Source organism: Leucoraja erinacea, chromosome 17 (assembly GCF_028641065.1).
Source record: "Leucoraja erinacea ecotype New England chromosome 17, Leri_hhj_1, whole genome shotgun sequence".
NCBI lineage: Eukaryota > Metazoa > Chordata > Chondrichthyes > Rajiformes > Rajidae > Leucoraja > Leucoraja erinaceus.
Genome location: NC_073393.1, coordinates 24,939,714 through 24,964,109, shown reverse-complemented (window position 1 = coordinate 24,964,109; position 24,396 = coordinate 24,939,714). Strand labels below are relative to the sequence as shown.

Sequence of the window (24,396 nt, the reverse complement as noted above, 5' to 3'; positions counted from 1 at the left end):
AGACGGGGGCGGCGAGGATGAGAAGAGGGAGGGTGAGAGTGAGGGAGAGAGAGGGGGGAGGGAGGTGAGGGGAGGGGGAGAGGTGAGGGGGAGAGGGGGGTGGGAGAGGTGAGGGGGAGGGGGAGAGGTGAGGGGGGGGGGAGAGGTGAGGGAGGGGGAGAGGTGAGGGGAGGGGGGGGAGAGGTGAGGGGAGGGGGGAGAGGTGAGGGGGGGGGGGGGAGAGGTGAGGGGAGGGGGGAGAGGTGAGGGGAGGGGGAGAGATGGGGGAGCAGGGAGGGTGGAGGGAAGGGGGTAGGGGTGTGTGGAGGGGAGGGGGGTTTAGGGGAGGGACGGTGGGGGAGGGGATGGAGGGGAGGAGTGGGAGAAAAAGAGGGGGAGAAAGAGAGAGGGGGGAGAGGAGAGAGGAGGGAGAGGAGAGAGGAGGGAGAGGAGAGAGGAGGGAGATAAGAGAGGAGGGAGAGGAGAGAGGGGGAGAGGAGAGAGGGGAGATCTACTGTCGCATAGCCCCCAACTTGCAGTCACATATAGAGGGGGGGGGGGGGGGGAGTAGTAGAGAGTAGGGAGTGAGGGCAGCAGGAAAAACACAGAGAGAGAGGGGGGAGAGGTGAGGGGAGGGGGAGAGGTGAGGGGGAGGGGGGAGGGGGAGAGGTGAGGGGGAGGGGGGAGGGGGAGAGGGGAGAGGGAGGGGGAGGGGGGAGGGAGGGAGAGGGGGAGGGGGGGGGAGGGGGAGAGGTGAGGGGGGGGGGGGGAGAGGTGAGGGGGAGGGGGAGAGGTGAGGGGAGGGGGAGAGGTGAGGGGGAGGGAGAGATGGGGAGCAGGGAGGGTGGAGGGAAGGGGGTAGGCATGTGTGTAGAGGGGAGGGATTGTGGGGGAGGGGATGGAGGGGAGGAGTGGGAGAAAAAAAAAGAGGGGAGAAAGAGAGAGGGGGAGAGGAGAGGAGAGGAGGGAGAGGAGAGAGAGGGGGGGGAGAGGAGAGAGGGGGGGAGAGGAGAGAGGGGGGGAGGAGAGAGGGGGGAGAGGAGAGAGGGGGGAGAGGAGAGAGGGGGGAGAGGAGAGAGGGGGGAGAGGAGAGAGGGGGGAGAGGAGGAGGGGGGGGAGAGGGAGAGAGGGGGGAGGGAGGAGAGAGGGGGGAGAGGAGAGAGGGGGGGAGGAGGAGAGAGGGGGGAGAGGAGAGAGAGGGGGGGAGAGGAGAGAGGGGGGAGAGGAGAGAGGGAGAGAGGAGAAAGGGGGGGGGGGGGGAGAGAGGGGGGGAGAGTGGAGAGGGGGGGGGGGGGGAGGGGGGGAGAGGGAGAGGGGGGAGAGGAGAGGGGGGGAGGAGAGAGGGGGGGGGGGAGAGGGAAAGGGGGGGAGAGGGGGAGGGGGGGGAGAGGAAAGGGGGGGAGAGGAAAGGGGGGGAGAGGAAAGGGGGGGGAGAGGAAAGGGGGGGAGAGGAAAGGGGGGGAGAGGAAAGGGGGGGAGAGGAAAGGGGGGGGAGAGGAAAGGGGGGAGAGGAAAGGGGGGGAGAAAGGGGGGGAGGAAAGGGGGGGGAGAGAAAGGGGGGGAGAGGAAAGGGGGGAGAGGGAAAGGGGGGGAGAGGAAGGGGGGGGAGAGGAAAGGGGGGGAGAGGAAAGGGGGGGAGAGGAGGGGGGGGGGGGGGAGAGGAAAGGGGGGGAGAGGAAAGGGGGGGAGAGGAGGAAAGGGGGGGAGAGGAAAGGGGGGGAGAGGAAAGGGGGGGAGAGGAAAGGGGGGGAGAGGAGGAAAGGGGGGGAGAGGAAAGGGGGGGAGAGGAAAGGGGGGGGAGAGGAAAGGGGGGGAGAGGAAAGGGGGGGAGAGAGGAAAGGGGGGGAGAGGAAAGGGGGGGGAGAGGAAAGGGGGGGAGAGGAAAGGGGGGGAGAGGAAAGGGGGGGAGAGGAAAGGGGGGGAGAGGAAAGGGGGGGAGAGGAAAGGGGGGGGAGAGGAAAGGGGGGGGAGAGAGGAAAGGGGGGGGGGAGAGGAAGGGGGGGGGAAGAAGGAAAAGAAAAACCCCTCAAGCAACCATTTACAGGCAGTGCTTTTTTACTTTAACCATATTTTCATTTTCAAAACACATTAAGGGTACTTGCTCACAGTTATGTGGAGAAATGTGTTCAGTGTTATTCACAGCTCAGAGAAACGTGACCCTCTGCCTTCCTCCAGCTTGCAGACTAATTGAGGCACACCACTTCCTGGTTTTATAGTCCATCCCCCCTGCCGCCAGGAGGGGCAGCAGAGAGAATGGGGAATTTTGTAAAATCATTAACATCTCTGTCATTTTTCATCGACTGGAAAAATCCTTGGCACACATGCGGCGGAGGGGGGCTCTGAGCAAGGTGGCCAAAAATGACGGCCGTAGGTGGCGGCGTTCTCTCGGAAATCGCAGCACAGATCGCCAAAACCGGTCAAGAACAGACTTTTAGCAATATAGAGATAGTGATAGTGCCTACCTCAACCACCTCCTCTGGCAGCTCGTTCCATATAGCCACCACATTCTGTGTGAAAAAGTTGTCCCTCAGATGCCTATTAAATTATTCCCCTCTCATCTTAAACCTATGCCCTTGGGTTCTTGATTCCTCTTCACTGGGTAAAAGATTTTGTACATTTTGTCCTATCTATTCCCCAAGATTTTATACACCTTTGCACGATCACCGCTCAGCCTCATGCGCTTTAAGGAATAAAGTGTTAACCTGCCCAATCTCTCCCTACAGCTCGGGCTCTCTCTCGTCCCATCCTGCAGTATTTATATCTAGTTGAGTTGGTGCGACCTTCCCCCACAGTCTAGCAGCTTACCAACATTTTTTGACACACGTCAAGAATAGCCACTTGGCCGAAATATTGGTCCAGCCACAAGTAGGGTAGTCAGAACCTTTCTCCCCCAGTGTGGAAATATCAAAGACTAGAGGATACCTTAAAGGTCAGAGGGACAACATGTAAAAGAGATGTGCTGGGCAAGTTTTTGTTTTTGCACAGCAAATGGTAGGTGCCTGGAACCCACTGCCAGGGGGGGTTGGTGGAGGCAGATACGACGGTGGCATTTAAGTTTTACGATAGACCCAGATTCGATCCTGATCTCAGATGTTGTCTGTGTGGAGTTTGCACGTTTTTCCTGTGACCATGAGGGTTTTCTCCGGGCGCTCTGGCTTCCACCCACATCTCAAAGACGTGCAGGTTTGTAGGTTAAGTTTCTGCTGTAAAAATGGCCTTTAATGTATAGGGAGTGGATACGAAAGTAGTACAACATATAACCTGTTTGATGGGGAATGGATCAAGTCGGCCGAAGGGCCCGTTTCCTTGCCATATAGAAACATAGAAACATGGAAATTAGGTGCAGGAGTAGGCCATTCGGCCCTTTGAGCCTGCACCGCCATTCAATATGATCATGGCTGATCATCCAATTCAGTATCCCGTACCTGCCTTCTCTCCATACCCTCTGATTCCTTTAGCCACAGGGGCCACATCTAACTCCCTCTTAAATATAGCCAATGAACTGGCCTCAACTACCCTCTGTGGCAGAGAGTTCCAGAGATTCACCACTCTCTGTATGAAAAAAGTTTTTCTCATCTCGGTTTTAAAGGATTTCCCCCTTATCCTTAAGCTGTGACCCCCTTGTCGTGGACTTCCCCAACATCGGGAACAATCTTCCTGCATCTAGCCTGTCCAACCCCTTAAGAATTTTGTAAGTTTCCATAAGATCCCCTCTCAAGCTCCTAAATTCTAGAGAGTATAAACCAAGTCTATCCAGTCTTTCTTCATAAGACAGTCCTGACATCCCAGGAATCAGTCTGGTGAACCTTCTCTGCACTCCCTCTATGGCACTCCCTCTATACGGCAGTATATCTCTAAACTAAACTGTCTGCAAGCTGACTTTTCTGTAAGTCAGAGACATCCATTTTCTGGAGCATCCCTTATCATATATGGCTTTACATATAAATCACTATAAATAATTTCATGAAAATCCACGCTAACGTCACCCATAATTGAATATACAGCCATTAATGAACATCACAAATCATTTTATTATGCCAATCATTTCTCAGCGGAGATGGATAGTTTCGTGATTAGTTTGGGCATCAAAGGTTACGCAGAGAAGTCAGGGGAATTGTGTTGAGAGTGACATGTAGATCAGTCATGATTGAATGGTGGAGCAGACTCGATGGGCCAAATAGCCTAATTCTGCTCCAATGTTTTATGAACTTACAAAATCCTTTATAAATGCATGGGAGGATTTATACCGTCGGATTTCAGTAAATGTGATCATAAGGTATAGGAGCAGAATTAGGCCGTGTGGCCCATCAAGTCTATTCCGCCATTCAATCGCGGCTGATCTATCTTTCCCTTTCAACCCCATTCTCCTGCCTTCTCCCCACAACCAGGTAAAACCTTTACTAATCAAGAATCTGTCAATCTGCGCCTTAAAAATACCCAATGGTTATGTGGACCCACTGTACTTACATGGTAACTCTTCAACCTGATGAAATCAATGGTCATCGGGAGTGACTCTTCATGGTTCCTGTTCAGAGCCTTGATGTAGTCCAAAAGATCCGCAAAGAACTTGTAGCCCCCCTTCAGTACGCAGAGGACCACAATGTGGTCGCCTCCCATGTCCTTCATTATATCTCTGGCCAAGCGCTCTGTCCTGTCAGAAAGAGAAGGAGCAGGGCACAATGTGAGAGGGGCAAAGTTTCAAGGAGATGTGTCGAGCAATTAAAAAAACCTACCTACCCACCAGGCTGTTTGATTGTTTATTTACACAGAGGGTGGCGCGTGCCTGGAATGCGCTGCCACAGTTGGTGGTGGAAGCAGATACAATAACAGCATTTATGAAGAAATGGAGGGATATGGATTAATTGCAGGTAGATAAGAGAAGGTCTTGGCATCATCTTCATCATCACTGGGAAAATGGATAGGTGACGTTTCGGGTCAGGACCCTTACTCGGACATTTTCTCCAAAGATGCTGGGTGGGGCCACATGCAAATTGGAGGAACAGCACCTCATATTTCACTTGGGCAGCTTACAACCCAGTATGAACATAGATTTCTATAATTTCATCGGTGCCAGCTCGGATTTGTACTGTACCTTTCCAGACCTCTAGTTTCCATCTCCCCTGACTCTCAGAATGAAGGGTCTCGACCCGAAACATCACCTATTCCTTTTACCCAGAGATGATGCCTGATCCTCTGTGCTACTCTGGCTTTTTGTGTCTTTATTTCCTGCCTGATCTGTGACTCTAGTACTTTGTGCCCAACTTTGCAGAAATATGCTTCTGTTTTATTTACTATGTGTAACTGTTTACCTACTGCCTGACTGTTCTCAGAATAATATTGCTTTAACTAAACTTGACAAAAAAGGCATTTGTTCTGCTTCACTAGTTTTCCACAGGAAAACCTCTCTAAATTCGTCCTTCACACTTCTCAGGGTAATGCCGAGTTTATGACTTCTGTTACTGATTCACCAAATCAGTCCTTTGCTGCTTATCCTTTCAATGCCTAACCACTGTTCAACATGTTAGAGTTGCTGCCTTACAGTACCAGAGGCCCAGGTTCGATGTTCATTATGGGTGCTGTCTGTACAGTGTTTGTATGTTCTCCCTGTGACTGTGTGGGTTTTCTCCGGGTGCTCTGGTTTCTTGCTACATCCAAAAGACGTTCAGGTAAGTTGGTAAGTTGTAAAATTGTCCCTGGTGTGCGCAGGTTAGTGTATGGGATGATAGCTGGTCGGCAAGGACTCGGTGGGCCGAATGGCCTGTTTCCACACTGCATCTCTAAAGTCTAAAGTAAAATCTAAAGTCAACAGGAGTCTGAAGAAGGGTTCCTACATCACCTATCCATGTCCTCCAGAGATGCTGCCCAACCCGCTGAGCTACAGCACTTTGTGTTTTTTTTTTGTAAACCAGCATTTGCATTTATTTGTTCCTGCACTGTTCAACATTGTTATGCTCTTCTCAATTAGGAAACAAAACACAGAGGAAGCCTTGCAGTCCTCCAGTCCATTTCTCCAGTCAGAGATTTCATGCTTGGTTGAGGTTAGTTTAGGGATATAGTGTGGAAACAGGCCCTTCAGCCTACCGAGTCCATGCCGTCCATCGAGCATACGTTCCACCAGTTCTACATTATCTCACTTTCCCTACTCCCTACTCACTGGGGGCAATTTACAGAAGGCCAATTAACCTACAAACCAGCACGTCTTTGGGATGTAGGTGGAAACCAGAGCATCTGGAGGAAACCTTGGCAGTCACAGGGAGAAGGTACAAAATCCACACAGACACAGCAGCCGAGGTCTGGATCAAACTCGAATCTCTGGCACTGTGAGGCAGCATCTTTACCGGCTGCTCCAAAGTGTCGCCCATCTGTTTCTTCGCCCATTCGTGTCTTGCTTCTATGTCCTATCAAAACCTACACCAGCAAAACTGAGTACTGATCTCCTGGCAGTTCAGAATGCCTACACATCAACATTAACCCCACTTCATAACGTCATAAGTCATAGGAGCATTCAATGCTCCGACATTCAATCATGGGTGATCTATCTTTCCCTCTCTTCCAGATCTGTTTTATAAATCCTAGCCTGGTGATAATTTGTCTTCAATTCCAACAGTTAGAAGTGAACACCATTAAGAGAAAATGGTGATTGTTATAAAATCACTTCCTGAATCCTACACCAGAGCCGTTCTATTCTTCAATGTGTTAATTGCTTAAGAAATTCAATATGATTATTTAGACGAGACCTTTCACAAGTAATTATTGGCTCTTTCTAAGTGTTGAGAGAAATTTGAGTAGCTAAGTATTCTTAATTGCAGCTTGACCTTCACAAAAGATGCTGGGCTAACAGTGTGTCATTTCCCAGCTCCTTGCTAACTATTGTTTAAGAAGGAAAATCGAAGGTAGACAAAAGTGCTGGAGAAACTCAGCGGTTGAGGCAGCATCTACGGAAGCGAAGTAAATAGGCAACGTTTCGGGCCAAAACCCTTCTTTAGACTGCTTGCTATTCTTGCTTACTATTCTTATGGTACCAACACAAAGTGGTTGTTGAATTAGTTGATTAGTCTACAAAGTTTACCTTTCACACAAATCATTTCACGAATTCCAAATGCCTATACTTGGCGCAGAGCCTTTCTTCATTCCTGACAAGATCCTTTTATTAAACCTTCCGCCGATGATGGAAGACGCAGAATTGCAGGGCAGAGACTCAGATGAGGACTCGGTTGTTTCCCCCCGCTATATCTCTAAACAAATTCTCTATGTGGAATAGTGCACCTGCCTTCTGTAAATGAACATCAACAACATCCTCTATAGTTCCCATAAGAATGGACATGGGGTAGGGATGGGGTTTATGGGGTAACTTTCCTAGATCCCAACATGAATCCAGTGGGCCAAATGGCCTCCTTCTGTAGTATGGAAACAGGTCCTTTCACTCAATTTACCCATGCTGACCAATGTGCCCCATCTACACTAGTTCCACTTGCCCGTGTTCGGGCCATATTCCTCTAAATCTTTCCTATCCATGTACCTGTCCAAATGTCTTTTAAATGTTAAATATGGTAAGCTATACACTACAAATTCAAAAATTATTTTAAAAATTAACTGACTCTATATACTCTTTATGATTTCAGACCAATCTGTTTGACCCAAGACCCAAGTATTCATTAACTGTACAGGTTTGCACAGGGCCAAAGATTACTTAATTGCTTCCTTTTTTCATGAAAATGGAGCAGTTATTACAGTCAATTAATAACTGACACAGGAGTGGGAAAGTGGCGCAGCAGTAGAGTTGCTGCCTTACAGCGGCAGATTCCTGGGATCAATCCCGACTACAGGTCTGTGCGGTTTGTATGTTCTTCCTGTGACGTTTCCCTGGGTGCTCCGGTTTCCTCCAATATTCCAAAGACATGCAGGTTTGTAGGTTAATTGGCTTTGGTAAAATTGTAAATTATCCCTATTGCTTAGCATAGTGTTAGTGTGCAAGGATCGCTGGTCGGCGCAGACTCAGAGGGCTGATGGACCCGTTTCTGCGGCGTCTCTAAATTATATTGCACAATTTTATTTCCCCAAGATAAGTGTGCATAAAGGATTCACAATGGTCATTTTATCTTGTCATAATGACAGAAAAGGCCATTCAGCCTATCCAGACCATTTATCTTCGTTTTTAGAGATACAGCGTAGAAACAGGCCCATTGGCCCATCGTTTCCATGCTGACCAGCAATCAACTGCACACTAGTTCTATCCTACGCACCAGGGACAATTTATGAAGACGATTAACCTACAAACCTGTACGCCTTTGGAGTGTGGGAGGAAACAGGAGCACTCATGTATTCGCAGGGAGAATGTGCAAACTCCATACAGACAGCACCCATAGTCAGGATCGAACCCAGGTCTCTGGTGCTGTAAGGCAGCAACTGTACCGCTGTGCCATTGCCACCCGCTGCCTCACAGCAAGAGACCCATGTTTGATCCTGACCTTGGGTGCTATCAACGTGGCATTTGCACGCTCTCCCTGTGACCATGTGGATTTGGGTGCTCCGGTTTCCTCCCACACTCCAAAGACATACGGGTTTGTAGATTAATTGGCCTCTGTAAAATGGCCCATAGTGTGCAGGGAGTGGATGCAAAAGTGGGATATCATAGAAATGGTACAAATAAGTGCTTGATGGTCGGCGTGGATCTGGTGGGCCTAATTCCATGCTGTATTTCTAAACTAAACACCCAATTTAAATGATGATACAATGGCACTTTATTGTCAGACGCAGGTCTGAATTTTGTTTTTGCATACAGCCATACAGTAAAATAAAGAACACAACACACAAATAGAGTCCAACATAAAACATCCCCACACAGCAGAATAGAAACGTTTCCCACTGTGAGGAAAGGCACCAAATTGATATTAACCAGAAAATAATCAATGCAGAGGGCAAAACATTAAGGAATATCTCTTACCGATCCATAATAAGCCCGTGAGGAATGAAAACTCTTTCCAGGTCTTCTTCATAGTGCTTCGGGATACAAAACAGCTCTGGGTCGTAACCCTTTTCATCATCACTGATCTGCAGAGATGAAAATGACACCATTAATATCCAAATTATCCCATTGGAAATGTATTTGCATCTCCTTGGAAAGCTAGAATTGGATCAAATTCACTCTGCGACCATTACCCTTCTTCAAGGTAACGTTGTGCTTCACGTGACCAAACGAGGTGGTTCCTGCAGGGGGAGGTTAAAACCACTGCTAAAGGCGGCACAGCACACACACCCAGTGGCCAAACATTGGTGGAATAGGAGAGGGGAGAGAGGTGGGAGAAGGAGAGAAGGAGAAAGCTTCTTCCCTCTGTTATCCGGCTTCTGAGCAGTCCTTCCATAAGCTAGGGTTCTACCTGCTTTTCCAATCTACCTCAGTGCACACATTAGACTTTGTCTCTGGAACTGTTGCGCTACAATGCTGAGAACTATGATCTGCACTCTGTATCTTCCCCTCTGCTCCCGTCAGCCAGAAGGAACAGAAGCCTGAAAACGTGCATCCCCAGACTCAGGGCTTCTTCCCCTCTGTTATCAGGATTTGGAATGGTCCTTTCGTAAGTTGGGGTAGTGTATGTTCATCTCTACCCAACTATACCTCTGGAACTTTGTAGGAAGGAACTGCAGATGCTGGTTTAAACCGCAGACACTAAATGCTGGATTACCTCAGCGGGACAAGCAGCATCTCTGTAGAGAAGGAATGGATGGCGTTTCGGGTCGAGACCCTTCAGTCTGAAGAAGTGTCTCAACCTGAATCGTCACCCATTCCTTTACTCCAGAGATGCTGCCTGTCCTGCTGAGTTACTCCAGAATTGTGTGTCTATCTTTGCCTCTGGAACTATTGCACTACAATGCTGAGAACTATATTCTGCACTCTGTATCTTCCCTTTGCTTTACATATTGTACTTGAGTTTGGTTTGATTGTATTTACGTATTCTACCAACAACTAGAAAGCAGTCCTGAGCTACTGATCTACCTTATTGAAGACTGTCGGACTATCTTTGATCAGACTTTAGCTTGCACTAAACATTATTCATGTTATTTCCTTTATCAAGCATCTATGCACCGTGGATGGCTCAAGAGTAATCATGTATTGTCTTTCCACTGACTGGCTAGCATGCAACAATGGCTTTTCACTGTACCTTGGTACACATAACAATAAACTAAACTCAAACTAGTTTTACCTGACTTGTTAGGATAACATGCAAAACAAAAACTTTTCACTGCACACGTGACAATAATAAACTTGAACTTAAACAAAAGTAATAGCCCTGTCCCACGGTACGAGTTCATTCCAAGAGCTCTCCCGAGTTAAAAAAAAAAATCAAACTCATAGTAAGCACAGAGAATGAACGTAGCGGGTACGTCGGAGCTCGGGGACGTCTCTAACCGGCTCGTAACGCTAATGGCAGGTACCCGGGAAGACTCGCTAACGGCAGGTAAGCACGGGAAGATTCGTGAAGATTTTTCAACACGTTGAAAATGTCCATGAGAGCCCCGAGTACCGACGAATGGCCATTACCGTAAATCTCCGAGCTCGAATCAGGGCAAAACTCAGGAGAGCTCTTGGAATGAACTCGCACCATGGGACAGAGCTATATGGTCCTTCAGAATATTCCAAAATACTTTACAACCAAGTAAATACGCTTGAGGTGACATTATTTCAATTCAATTTAGTTTATTGTCACGTCCACCGAGATACTGTGAAAAGCTTTTGTTGAATGCTAACCAGCCAGAGGAAAGATAATACATGATTACAATGGAGCCATTTGCAGTGTACAGAAAAGTGTGGAACAATTGTAATATGTGACTGTAGATCTGCTTCTTCTGTGGCTAGCACGCAGAAAACAGTCACTTTACACACAGCAACATTTTAGAAAGACCAATAACATAATGACTAAATAATTTGTTTGGTTAATATTAAGCGAGGATACTGGCCTCTTCAATGTGTTAGTTGCTCTTATTATAAAGTAGTTAATCATTTCATTCATTTATTCTGTCTGTTACAGCTGCCGAGTCACATTTATACGGAGCAAAATAACTCTTTCTATTTCAGACGCTCGTTGCTGAGAGACAGCTGTGTTAACTCTTGAAGAAAGACACAAAAAGCTGGAGCAACTCAGCGGGTCAGGCAGCATCTCTGGAGAAAAGTAGGTGAAGTATCCGGTCGAGACCCTTCTTCAGATTGAGAGAGAGGAGAAAGGAAAACTAGAAGTATGAAAAGGTACGAAGAACAAACGAATGAAAGGTATGAAAAGAACAAATCAACACCAGCAACAATGATAAAGGAGCGGTAGAGCCCACAATGGTCCATTGTCGGCAGTGGAAAAGGTGATAACGAGTAGAAACAAAGAGTGAAACTAAGGAAAAGTATAAGTGGCAGGATCCTTATGAATATTGATGTACAGGGGGATTTTGGGCTCCCTGAAAGTGGCAACACAAGTGATATGCGGCCCCATAGCAGAAACTGAAAGTATCCTGAGCTAATTCTGCTACCACCATCATCTACTGCGACAAGCGATGGCTTCCACTGATTGTCGCCGGAAGTTTGTGTCCTTTTCAGGACGGACAATCACAGTGAGACCAACATTTGTAACAAGATGGACACGAAAAGAGAGGATAGGGTAATAAAGGTAGCACAAGGCAAGCTTGTCGTTATCAATTAGAACATTGAATATAAGAGTTGCGAAGATAGACACAATGCTGCATAACTTAGCAGCAGACAGGCTAATGGGCCTGTCCCACTTAGGTGACTTTGTAGGCGACTACAAGAGACTATGCGGTCGTCGCATGCTCGTGGGTGGTTGCCGCGGAGTCGCCTTCATGGTTTTGATGCCTTGGAGAGTAGCGAGATTTCCCGTGACATAGGTGCAGTGGTAGTGGGCTGCCAGGAGATCATAGGTTGTTGCCGTGGCTGACCTGTGAATTTCATTGGCTCATTGGAGAAAAAAAACGTTTTCAGAACCATGGCTAACCGATCGGTAATGTTAATGTCCGCCGAGCTTCACAGTCATGTATCTCTGGCTTCTTAAAAGTTGTGCCACTCCTTCTCCCATCCCGTCTCCCCCATCTCTGCCATCTCTCCCCCCCCCCTCTCTTTTATAGGACTTAAGTGACCCTTCCTGTACTCTGTGCTTTCACTGTCTCAATTACAGCACCAACCTTCCTGTTCATCGTGGTGTGAATTTCACTCAGACAGCGCTCCCCCCGCTTGACCTGTCCCCTGCCTGCATAACTGGCTGGTGAAGGAAGCGATCTGTGTATGTGTGTGTTCCACTCTGACAGTCGCCATTCCAGTTGCCAGATTTTCAGCGACCTGCTACGACTTGACAGTCACCGGAAAAATCACCGAATCACACGATAACTGAAGAAGGATCTCAACTCGAAAAGTCACCCATTCCTTCTCTCCAGAGCTGCTGTCTGACCAGCTGAGTTACTCCAGCATTTTGTGTATATCTTCGGTATAAACCATCATCTGCAGTTCCTTCCTACATACAAGAGTGGGGAAGAGTTGCAGCTGGCTAATCAGCCTTTCTACATTAGTCAGGCCACATTTGGTGTATTATGTTGAGCTCTGGTTGCCACATTACAGAAAAGGATGTGGAAGGTTCAGAGAAGACACAGAAGGGAATCACCAGGATGTTGGAGACACAAGGAACTACAGAAACATAGAAAATAGGTGCAGGAGTAGGCCATTCGGCCCTTCAAGCCTGCACCACCATTCAATATGATCATGGCTGATCATCCAACTCAGTATCCTGTACCTGCCTTCTCTTCATACCCCCTGATCCCTCTAGCCACAAGGGCCACATCTAACTCCATCTTGCACTAAACAGTCTGTAGTAACTAGACAGGTCAGGCAGCATCACCAGAGGATATAAGTAGGCGATGTTTCGGGTCGGGACCCTTCGGGTTGATCAGTCTGAAGAAGGGTGTCAACGTGAAACTTCGCCTAACATTGTTCTGCACAAATGCTGCCTGACTCGCTAAGTTATCCCAGCAGTTTGTGTCACATATTGTTGCTTTCCTATCTTCTCTGTCGTCTTAAAACTGCTGGGTACAAACAATCTTGTTCAGAATTTTGAAACACCCAGTTCTGTGACGGGACTCCTTGCACGAACAAAAAGATCACAGGAAGAGAATTACAACATTGGGATTCAATGGTGGATTTTGCAAGGCAGAGATGCATGCCTCAGCTGTTACTAGATACATTCCTTTGTATTCAATAACTGAATGTTCTATTAACTTGAATACATCATTGTCTCATTAGTGATTACGTCATCAGTTTCTCATTTGACTCACTGACAACTTTGAGTTGAGGACAAATGCCAACTTCAGTGGACGAGACCTTGAGTCAATTGAGTTCTGATCAATATCAATCATCTTATGAACCCGAGGCAGCACAGTGGTGCAGCGATAGAGCGGCTGCCTTACAGCGCCAGAGACTCTGGTTCGATCCTGACCTCGGGTGCTGTCTGCAATGAGTCTTTACTTTCTTCCTGTGGCCATATGGGTTTTCTCCAGGTTGCTCCGGTTTCCTCCCACACTCCAAAGAGTACAGGATTGTAGGTTCATTGGCTTTGGAAAAAAATTATAAATTGTCCTTCGTGTGTAAGATAATGCTAGTGTACGGGGATCGTAGGTTGGCGTGAACTCGGTGGGTCGAAGGGCCTGTCTCTGCCCTGTATCTCTAAACTAAGCTAAACAAATATGAAACTACATACTTACTGGGAACAAACAAAAGAAAATAGGCCTAAACCCCTACATTAAAAACTTTCATAATGAGATCCACAATCACAAAGCTCTCTCGGGACAATATATTTATATGATAGAAATGTATTTATCCCAGGAGGGAAATTGATCTGCCAACAGTCATAAAACATAGAATACATGATACATAAAATTAAAGTGACGAGTGGAAAGGATTGGGGATGTGCTAATCTACAAACTAATCTAAAGAGCTAATCCTAAAGAATCCTGATGAGTTTGTTAATCCGTTATATTTCATATAAAGACAACAAATAAATAGATCCATCCTCAACATTACAAACATTGCATGTAGAACACAAACCATTTTTAATTTGAACAAACATTCTGGATTAGCATTGTATTCCATCCGGTTAAATAATTCCAGAAGACTCAAGGATTTGGCTTGAAAAGTTAACTCAATTTCTCTTCCCACAGATACGGCCTGACCTGCTGAATAACCCAACAGGTTCTGATTTTATTTTAGATTTCCAATATCTGCAGCTTTTTTGTTTACACTTTCATTGGGACATTATGTTCACACAGATCTATTCTGGTCCATCTTGCATGTTTAAGCAAATTACTATTGCAACACAATATTTATCAAATAAAACAAAATTCATATTGCGAAATCTCTCTGATGTCTATAGTCTCTACAAATTCTGCCTGGTCTGCTAAGTATTTCTAACTATTTTTTTCATTTAGTATTTACCACTTGATTACTATTGCAAATGGTCATTGATCAGCTGAGTATTTTTAACTTTATTTTTTATTTCAAACTTCACTTTCTGGAGTATTTCATATTGCCAAGAACCAGAGGACAAAGTTTAAGGTGAGGGGGGAAAGATTTTATAGGAACCCAAGGGGCAACTTATCTACACAAAGGGTGGCAGGTATATGGAATGAGCTGGCAGAGGAGGCAGTTGAGGTATCACAAAAAAAAAACAACATTTTGATGGGTACATGGATTGGAGAGGAGTAGAAATATATGGGTCAAACGTAGGCAGGTAGTGTAGATATGGCATGTTGGCATGTGGGCAAGTTGGGCTAATGGCCTGTTTCCATACTGTATTACTCTATGAGAGTATTTTTTTTACTGCCAAAATGTAATCAAACACTTTAATTGATTACAATAGCAAATGTCGGACCTGCTGAGTATATCAAGCATTATTTTGCGTTATACTAGAGCATTTCATATTTCCAAAACACAACTTTAATTGATTACTATCTCCAAATGCTGTCCCCCCTGCTGGGTATTTCAACATATTTTTCTTATTTCAGAGTTCACAAGAGTATATTGTATTTCCCCCCCCCCAAAAATTTTTTTTAAGGGTTATTTGATGTTAAAATAAGAAAATTGCATTTTAGTAATCAGATGCAAATTTTAAAAAAATTGATAAGACAGTGCCTGGGAATATAAAACCCAACTACATTGCTCACAAATAATAGTAGAAAAAAAGAACTGCAGATGCTGGTTTATAATGAAGATGCAACAAAAGTTGCTGGACTGATAGGTCCTGGTCTTTTCTCGCTTCCAGCTCTTTACTTCATCCTCTCCTCTCCTCCCACCCCCACCCCCCCACTTTCAATCTGTAGAATGGTCCCGACCCGATACGTCACCCATCCTTTTTCTCCAGAGATGCTGCCTGACCCGCTGAGTTGCTTTGCGTCTATCTGCCCACAAATAAGCCTGACTGTGTTGGCAAGCTGTTCCTGGCGTCTGTTGAAGGCATCGGCCAGTGCATTAATCAGGATAAATGCGTCTGCAATTAAACCTGTAAAATAAAGCCTGCGATTAAGAGAAGGTTGCTGCTCACCAACAGTTTGGAAGCCATTGCAATAGATGCGCGGTTGTGGCACAACTCGATATTTCAAACAAAATAAGGAAATAGATAAGGGGGTGGGCGAATAAAACTGTGGACCCTGTGGACGAGACAACATCTGCGGAGGGAAATGGACAATAGATGTATTGAGTCAAGACACTTTTATCTGGTGCCCAATGAATACTATGTGTAGAAAGTTTCTGCAGATACTGGTATATACAAAAATAGACACAAAGTGCTTGAGTAACTCAGTGGGTCAGGCAGCACATCTGGAGAAAAAGGATAGGTGATGTTTCAGGTCGGGACCCTTCTTCAGACTGAAAGCAGGGGGTGAGGGTGGGAGGAGAGGCGAGGAGAGGAGAGAGGGGGGTGGGAGAAATAAAGAGCTGGAAGCAAGAAAATACCAGGACCAATCAGTCCAGCACCTTGTGTAGTACCTTCAGTATAAAGCAAGAAGTCTGCAGTCTGAATAAGGGTCCCGACCCAAAACATCATCCATCCTTTTTCTCCAGAGATGCTGCCTGACCCACTGAGTTACTCCAACATTTTGTGTCTATCTGTCCAATAGATGTTTGGGTATTTACTTTAGACTTTGGAGATACAGAGCGGAAGCAGTCCCTTCGGCCCACAGAGTCCATGCCGACTAGTGATCACCTGTACACTAGCACTTTCCTACACACCAGGGCCAATTTACAGTTTTTCTGAGTCAATTAACCTACAAACCGGTACGACTTTGGAGTGTGGGAGGAAACCAGAGCACCCAGAGGAAACCCACACGGTCACAGGGAGAATGTACAAACTTCATACAGACAGCACCCGTAGTCAGGATCGAACCGGGTCTTTGGTGCGGCGAGGCAGCAACTCTACCCCTGAGCCACGGTGCCATCCATCATAAGCAGGGAACTTCCTTTCTATTGCGCAGAAACAGGCCCTTCAGCCCAACACATCCATGCTAACCATCAAGTACCTATTCCACACTAATCCCATTGATCAACACTTTATTTGGGGATACGACATGGAAAGAGGCTCCTCTGCCCACTGAGTCCACGCCGACCATTGATCACCCGTTCCCACTAGATCAATGTTATCCCACTTTCACATCCATTGCCGATGCAATAGGGGTAATTAACCTACAAACCTGCACGTCTTTGCGATGGGGGGGGGGGGGGGGTGGGGGGGGGGGGGGGGGGGGGACACACACCAGACCACCCACCCAGAAGAAACCCCCAGGCAGAACGTGCAAACTCCTCACAGGCAGCACCCCAGGTCAGGATCAAAACCCGGGTGCCTGGTGCTGTGAGACAGAGGCTCTACCAGCTGCACCACAGTCTTAACGGTATAGTAACGCAACTGGTAGAGCTGCTGTCTTGTAGTGCTGGAGCCCCAGGTTCGATCCTGGCCACAGGGTGCTGTCTGTGTGGAGATTGCACGTTCTCCCTGTGACCGCGTGGGTTTCCTCCGGGTGCTCAGGTTTCCTCCCACATCCGTGTGGGTTTGAAGGATAATCGGCCTCTATAAATCACTCCCTCGTGCGTAAGTGGCATCTGGGAACATTGTGTGTAGGAAAGATCTGCAGATGCTGGCTTAAATCAAAGGTGGACATTCTGAAGAAGGGTCTCAACCCGAAACGCTAGTTGATGGGAATAAAAATGGGATTCACATGGATTAATGAGTTGGCAGGGACTCGATGGGTCAAATGGCCTATTTTCTTGCTGCAGGTCACGCCTGAGGTCCTTCCTCAGCCTCATGTGCTTGGAGAATGGCAGATGTTCCTTTCACAGGCCTCAACAACAACCCTTAGAACGTAATTAGAAACAATTCACCTCAATCCCAAGAGACAGGATGAGATTTACCCATCACAGTGCTCCAGGTAAACGACTGGCAGAAATGACAACCTAATAATTCTCCAGCGGGTATTGTCAAACATTAATTAAAATCCTGGCTGATACAGCACAATGCAGGAGACTGTGAGCTGGTGCAAGGACAACCAACCCGATATCTTTGAGAAGAGATGCAGACATTTATGCCGACAACCAATATTAAATCAACAACAAATGCTTGCACACCTATGTTATTGTTTACCAACCCCTGCAATCAATTGACCCCCGTTCCCAGACCGTTAAATGCCGACGCATATTTTGCCATTTAAATTAAATAACGTCCCAAAAGCACAATACATAGAAGGGTGCATTAAACCGTACAGATCAGCCTGGCTGTGTTAACAAGCTGTCCTCAATACACAGCAGCGGGCGGTGCACTAATCAGGATAAATGCGTCTGCAATTAAACCTGTAAAATAGAACCCCGCGATTAAGAGAAGGTTTGCTGCTCACCAACAGTCCGGAAGCCATTGCAATGGGATGCGGGGTTGTGGAACCTGCAGACTGCTGCTGCTGCTGGTGGCTTGTTGTTGCAGAAGCGGCGGCTGAGTAGAGAGTGGCTGTAGCAGCCCCTTGCACCGCCCGGCCGGCCGGCCACCTTCCCCCTGCAGCTGATCACAGCGCCGCTCAGGTACTCGCTCCTCCAGTCAGTCACTGCCACCGCAGCAACAGCCTCTGCAACCTCACCTGCGCTGGCCCTACTCTCGCCTCCTCTCTATCACTGCGGAGCAGACAGTAGCTGAGATGGATTGTAGTGGAGAAATAGGCCACTCGGTCCTTTGGATAATAGTGTGGGGCACCATACCAAAGTGGGTGGCGGAGTAAAATAACAGTGGTCAAGGCCGACTTCATTGGTATTCAAAAGACATCGATGTGGAGAGGTATCGAAGCCGGAGGAAGGGGGAGTGTTATGGATGCGGCAGGACGGGTGAAAATTCGGGGGAAGAAGAAGGGAGGGCGAGGAGGAAGTGTGAGGGGAAACAAACCAAGGAGGGTGAACGAGGACCCGAGCCCGGGAAAAATCGTCAGCCCGATGAAAGGGCGAGAAGAAAGGGGGCGAAAGACACATTCTAAAAGGACGGGTATGAAAACGCAAGGCGTGATTTTAATTTTAGTGAAGCGTGAAAATGGCGAGGAAAGTTAGGGTGCATTAGATCTGAATAATTGGAATGAGCGAAGGAAAAGTGTAACAACGTGAATCCGGGTGCACAACTGAGCAAAAGAGCTAAAATGGGGTGCACAAAGGCACCAAAAACAAGGGCACGAAAGTAGGGAAAGAGCGATAAGAAAAAATGAGCAACAGATTGCTTGAAATATGGTAAGGAAGTGCAGAGAAAAGACATGAGAAGGACCACGGGGGTTTACAAGGAAGGGAAGTAACGAAAATAAGGGGAAATGGAAGACAAAACGAAACAGGAACAGTGGGGGAAACACAAGGAAGCGGAAAACTTGGTGAGCAGTGGGAGGAAAATAAATAGGTGCAGGACAAGGAACAGAGCAGAAAACCCAAAAAAGAGGCGAGGGAAGAACAAGAGAGATGGAATAATGAGTAACCACACCAAAGGGATCAACAACGGGGGAAAGAGGCACAAGAACAAGGAACTGCACGAAACGAAGGAAAACAGAAGAAAAAACATTGGAGGAGAGAGAAACCAAAGAAAAAAAGGAGAATGTGAGAAAACAAATTCTTTCGATTACACAAGTTTGGCCAGGCTTGAAACAAAGAAAGAGTCATGTGTGAAAGAGTGCTGAACCTGCAGATGCCCACTGAAAAAGAATGGAACAATAGAAATAGCAACCCTGCGAAGAAGAGAGCCAGGTTTGAGAATGGGAAAAAAAAATGAGAGACGGAAAAAAGAAGGAGAGAGGTCCCGAGGAGTCAAAAGAGAGAAGAAAGAAGAAACATAAGAAAAGAGGTACAGATAAAAGAAGGGACAAACGGTGCAAAGAACCACAAGGTGAAGAAAAGACAAGGCACTGGACCAAGGAGTAGGAACTTAGGTTGAAAACGAAGAAAATAAAGGAGAGGGGAGTCCACAAGAAAACAACGGGACAAATGAGAGAGAGGGACAGGAACGCGACGAGAAGGAAGGACCAAATGACGCTTTGGTTGTGGGACTAAAGAAGTATCTGACATGGGGGAAAATGGACGGACCCAGGGATAGGTGGAGTGGGACGGATAGTAAAAGGGCCCAGAAAGTTCCACGGGCAGAGGTGAACCCAACGGAAAAAAAGAGGGAAGTTCCCCAGCAAGACGGCGTGCTGGGAAACCAAAATGCGAATGTGGGTGAATCGGTATTAACAGCAGTGAAATAACTACTCGCACTCAACAGAAATCAGGAAAAAGTGAATGAGGAAACTGCCAGGTGCAGAAGGTGAGCGCCGAGGGGCGCAAACCTCAGGTGCGATGAAAGAAACGGCAGCCATGATGGCTGGGAAAAAGTGAACAGGAAGAAAAGGAGGCGATGAAACTGGCAAAAATACGGGTGGCGAAAGGCAAAAAACGGGGTGGGAAAAGTAGCAGGGGAGGCCCAGAGCCCAAGAGGCAGTGATGAACGGAAAAAGGGGACAAAGAAGAGGAAGACAAGACCGGTACAAATTCACCTCCATGAAGAAGCCCTATGCAAAAAACCTCCATAGAGGGGGGGTTGTAGTGTTGAAGACATAGAAACCGGAGTGAATTGCATTCTTGGGGGGGTTGGGCGGGAACTGTAATAAAGAAAGCTGGTTACTATCCCAAAGCACGGCACAGGACACAAAGTGTATGGTAAGTAAGGAAGGGGGTCAGGCAAGGAAAAAACAAAAGGGAATAGATCTGACGAAAAGAGAAAAAAACAAAACAAAAGGACCTGCGAAAAATGAGATCAGGGTGGCACGATAGACCCCAACGCGGAATCACGGAAAGAAAAAAGAGCAGGGCCGTGAAAAAGAGTGAAACGACAAGAGAAGGAGCGGGGACTGCAAACATGCCAAAGCAGAGGTTTGACCAAAAACGACGAAAAGGGGGTGGGTGCGGGTCTGATTGAAGAAGAAAAGGCGATTGCCATCGGCCACGCAAGGAGGGGCAGAGAGGGTTGGCGCAAGCGACAAAAGTTGGTAGTGTGGACGCAGTATAGCTTGAAAACAATTGGTTTCCGGTAGGAAGAATCAAAAAAGGCGCGCGGGGCAAAAAGTGCTGCTTAAACAAAGGTCCGGACCAAGGCCCCCAGAAGCGCGAACAGTTTGCGAAGAACGGAAACGGTCGGGAAGGTGGAAACCCCGCGCCAAATGAGTGAACCTCGCCAGACGCCAGAAAAAACCAACCGGAAACCACGGGCGTGAAAACACAGAAGGCCACTTTTCGCTAAGGCTAAGGGTGACATTAGGGAACCGGGAACCTAATGAAACTAAAAAAAAGACAAACTTGATGCGAGGGAGGGGACAGCCAAACCGGGAGGAACAAACCAAGAACCGGTGACAACCCCGGGAACCGGTGACATAAAGGATGGAGGGCCGGAAAAAGACGCGGGAGGAAACATAAGGGAACACAGCGACGGCTGCACAAGGGAACCGGTGGACTATAGACGCGACCGATTGCAACTGGTGGGCACGAAAACCAGAAAACAGAGGTTGACCAACAAAAAACTCACGTCAAAAAAAGAACAAGCAAATTAAACGCACAGGCGAACGGACAAAACGGAACGGGCGAAGGAGCAAAAAAAAGAGCACCAACGGCGACCACCCAGGCACAGGTCCAAGGCAACAACCAAATTATTCGGGACCGGAAGACGAAAAAGGTTACTAGAGCTGCTGTCTTGTAGTGCTGGAGCCCCAGGTTCGATCCTGGCCACAGGGTGCTGTCTGTGTGGAGATTGCACGTTCTCCCTGTGACCGCGTGGGTTTCCTCCGGGTGCTCAGGTTTCCTCCCACATCCGTGTGGGTTTGAAGGATAATCGGCCTCTATAAATCACTCCCTCGTGCGTAAGTGGCATCTGGGAACATTGTGTGTAGGAAAGATCTGCAGATGCTGGCTTAAATCAAAGGTGGACATTCTGAAGAAGGGTCTCAACCCGAAACGCTAGTTGATGGGAATAAAAATGGGATTCACATGGATTAATGAGTTGGCAGGGACTCGATGGGCCAAATGGCCTATTTTCTTGCTGCAGGTCACGCCTGAGGTCCTTCCTCAGCCTCATGTGCTTGGAGAATGGCAGACTTTCCCTTCACAGGCCTCAACAACAACCCTTAGAACGTAATTAGAAACAATTCACCTCAATCCCAAGAGACAGGGTGAGATTTACCCATCACAGTGCTCCAGGTAAACGACTGGCAGAAATGACAACCTAATAATTCTCCAGCGGGTATTGTCGAACATTAATTAAAATCCTGGCTGATACAGCACAATGCAGGAGACTGTGAGCTGGTGCAAGGACAACCAACCCGATATCTTTGAGAAGAGATGCAGACATTTATGCCGACAACCAATATTAAATCAACAACAAATGCCTGCACGCCTATGTTATTGTTTACCAACCCCTGCAATCAATTGACCCCCGTTCCCAGACCGTTAAATGCCGACGCATATTTTGCCATTTAAATTAAATAACGTCCCAAAAGCACAATACAGAAAAGGGTGCATTAAACCGTACAGATCAGACTGGCTGTGTTAACAAGCTGTCCTCAATACACAGCAGCGAGCGGTGCACTAATCAGGATAAATGCGTCTGCAATTAAACCTGTAAAATAGAACCCCGCGATTAAGAGAAGGTTTGCTGCTCACCAACAGTCCGGAAGCCATTGCAATGGGATGCGGGGTTGTGGAACCTGCAGACTGCTGCTGCTGCTGGTGGCTTGTTGTTGCAGAAGCGGCGGCTGAGTAGAGAGTGGCTGTAGCAGCCCCTTGCACCGCCCGGCCGGCCGGCCACCTTCCCCCTGCAGCTGATCACAGCGCCGCTCAGGTACTCGCTCCTCCAGTCAGTCACTGCCACCGCAGCAACAGCCTCTGCAACCTCACCTGCGCTGGCCCTACTCTCGCCTCCTCTCTATCACTGCGGAGCAGACAGTAGCTGAGATGGATTGTAGTGGAGAAATAGGCCACTCGGTCCTTTATGGCCCATACTAGCCCTTCTCTAGATAGGAGGGGGAGGGGTCTAGTGTTAGCTATAAATAACCATTGGCATTGCATAATGTAATAAAGATGCTGGTTTATACCAAAGATAGACACAAAGTGCTGGAGTAACTCAGCGGGTTTAGGGGTAATATGAGGGGGAACTTCTTTATGCAGAGTGGTGGCGGTGTGGAATGAGCTCCCAGTGGAAGTGGTGGAGGCAGGTTCATTGGTATCATTTAAAAATAAATTGGATAGGCATATGGATGAGAAGGGAATGGAGGGTTATGGTATGAGTGCAGGCAGGTGGGACTAAGGGGGGAAAAAAATTTGTTCGGCATGGACTTGTAGGGCCGAGATGGCCTGTTTCCGTGCTGTAATTGTTATATGGTTATATGGTTTATATGGGTCAGGCAGCATCTTTGGAGATCAGGGATAGGTGACGTTTGGAGTTGGTGACTGACTAGTTGGGGGGAGAAACTGGAAGTGAGGAAATAACCAAGACAAATGGGAGCGGGCAACAGTTGATCTCGGGCAAGGAGGTTTAGTTTAGTTTAGAGATATAGTGTGTAAACAGGTACTGCAGATGGAGTGTGTAAACAAGTCCTTCGGCCCACCGAGTTTGCACTGGCCAACAATCATCCCGTATACAAGTTCTTTCGTACACACTAGGGACAATTTACGGAAACTAATTAACCTACAAACCTGCACATCTTTGGGAGGAAACCGGTGCATCGGATGAAAACCCATGTGGTCGCACGGAACCTGTCCTATCACCCGAAACCTGTCTTATCCATGTACCTGTCTAACTGTTTCTTAAAATGTTGGGATAGTCCTGCCTCAACTACCTCTTCTGGCAGCTTGTTCCATACACCCACCATCCCTTTGTGTGGAAAAGCTACCCCCCAGATTCCTATTAATTTTTTCCCCTTCACCTTAAACCTATGTCCTCTGGTCCTACTGTACACTAGGCACAATCATACTAAGCATAAGAGTGTAAGACAGTAGTAATAGTCAGTACACAAGAATCACCACTTTTTCAGGCTATGCTTTGGTTTGGGACCTTTCTGCATCCTGACCCAAAATGTCGCCTATCTGTGTACACCAGAGATGCTGCCTGGGTTCCTCCAGCAGTTTGTGCTTTTTGCTCAAAATTCTGGCATCTGCAGTTCTTTGTCTCACATCTGACCCTATCTACATGTCTTTAGACCCTTTTTTAGGTATTCAATTTCCTCGTCAAATAGCCATGGAGTTATGCACCATGGAGAAAGGATCTTCAGCCCAACTCATCCATGCATGGACCAATTGGGCTGAAGGGTATATTTACCTGCAATGTAACTCCATGCCAACCACATTGTCCACTTGAACTAGCACCATATTTCTCTAAACTTTTCCTATCCCGGTATCTGTCCAAATGTATTTTATTATTATATTTGTACCCACTTCTACCACATCCTCAGCAAATGTGCTCCATATACAAATCACCTTCTGCATGATAAAGAGAACACGGTAGAGTTGCTGCTTTACATCGCCAGATCAAGGTTCGACCCTGACTACAGGTGCTGTCTGTACGGAGCCTGTACGTTCTCTCTGTGACCGTATAGCTAAGTCAATTGGCTTTGGTAAAAATTGTAAATTGCCCTCGCATGTAGGATACTGCTAGTGTACGGGGGGTGATTCCTGGTGGACTCGGTTTGCCGAAGGACCACTTTCCACACTTTATCGCTAAAGTCTAAAGGTGACATTTAGGGTTGGGATCCTTCTTCAGATTGATGTAGAGAGAGGGGGGGGGGGGGATAGACAGTGGAGAGACAGGACATATCGTAGACGGTAATGGGGTGAATATAGGTGAGAGGGAGGTTGTG

General features: G+C 47.3%; 1 protein-coding gene across 3 annotated transcripts in view; it reads right to left on the bottom strand.

Moving 5' to 3' along the window:
* Positions 1–18,171, bottom strand: part of hprt1l (hypoxanthine phosphoribosyltransferase 1, like) — a 29,162-nt gene extending 10,991 nt beyond the window's left edge. For 2 of the 3 annotated variants that reach the window (XM_055648833.1, XM_055648836.1), the window contains exons 1-2: positions 8,924–9,069; positions 4,447–4,630 (exon numbers count right to left, since the gene is read on the bottom strand). In XM_055648833.1, the coding sequence (XP_055504808.1) occupies positions 4,447–4,630; positions 8,924–9,054 (315 nt within the window). In that variant the 5' untranslated portion in view covers positions 9,055–9,069. Of the gene's footprint in view, positions 1–4,446; positions 4,631–8,923; positions 9,070–17,898 lie in introns of those variants that run through there. The other variant, XM_055648835.1, reaches the window with a different exon arrangement.
* Positions 18,172–24,396: the final 6,225 nt, after the last annotated feature.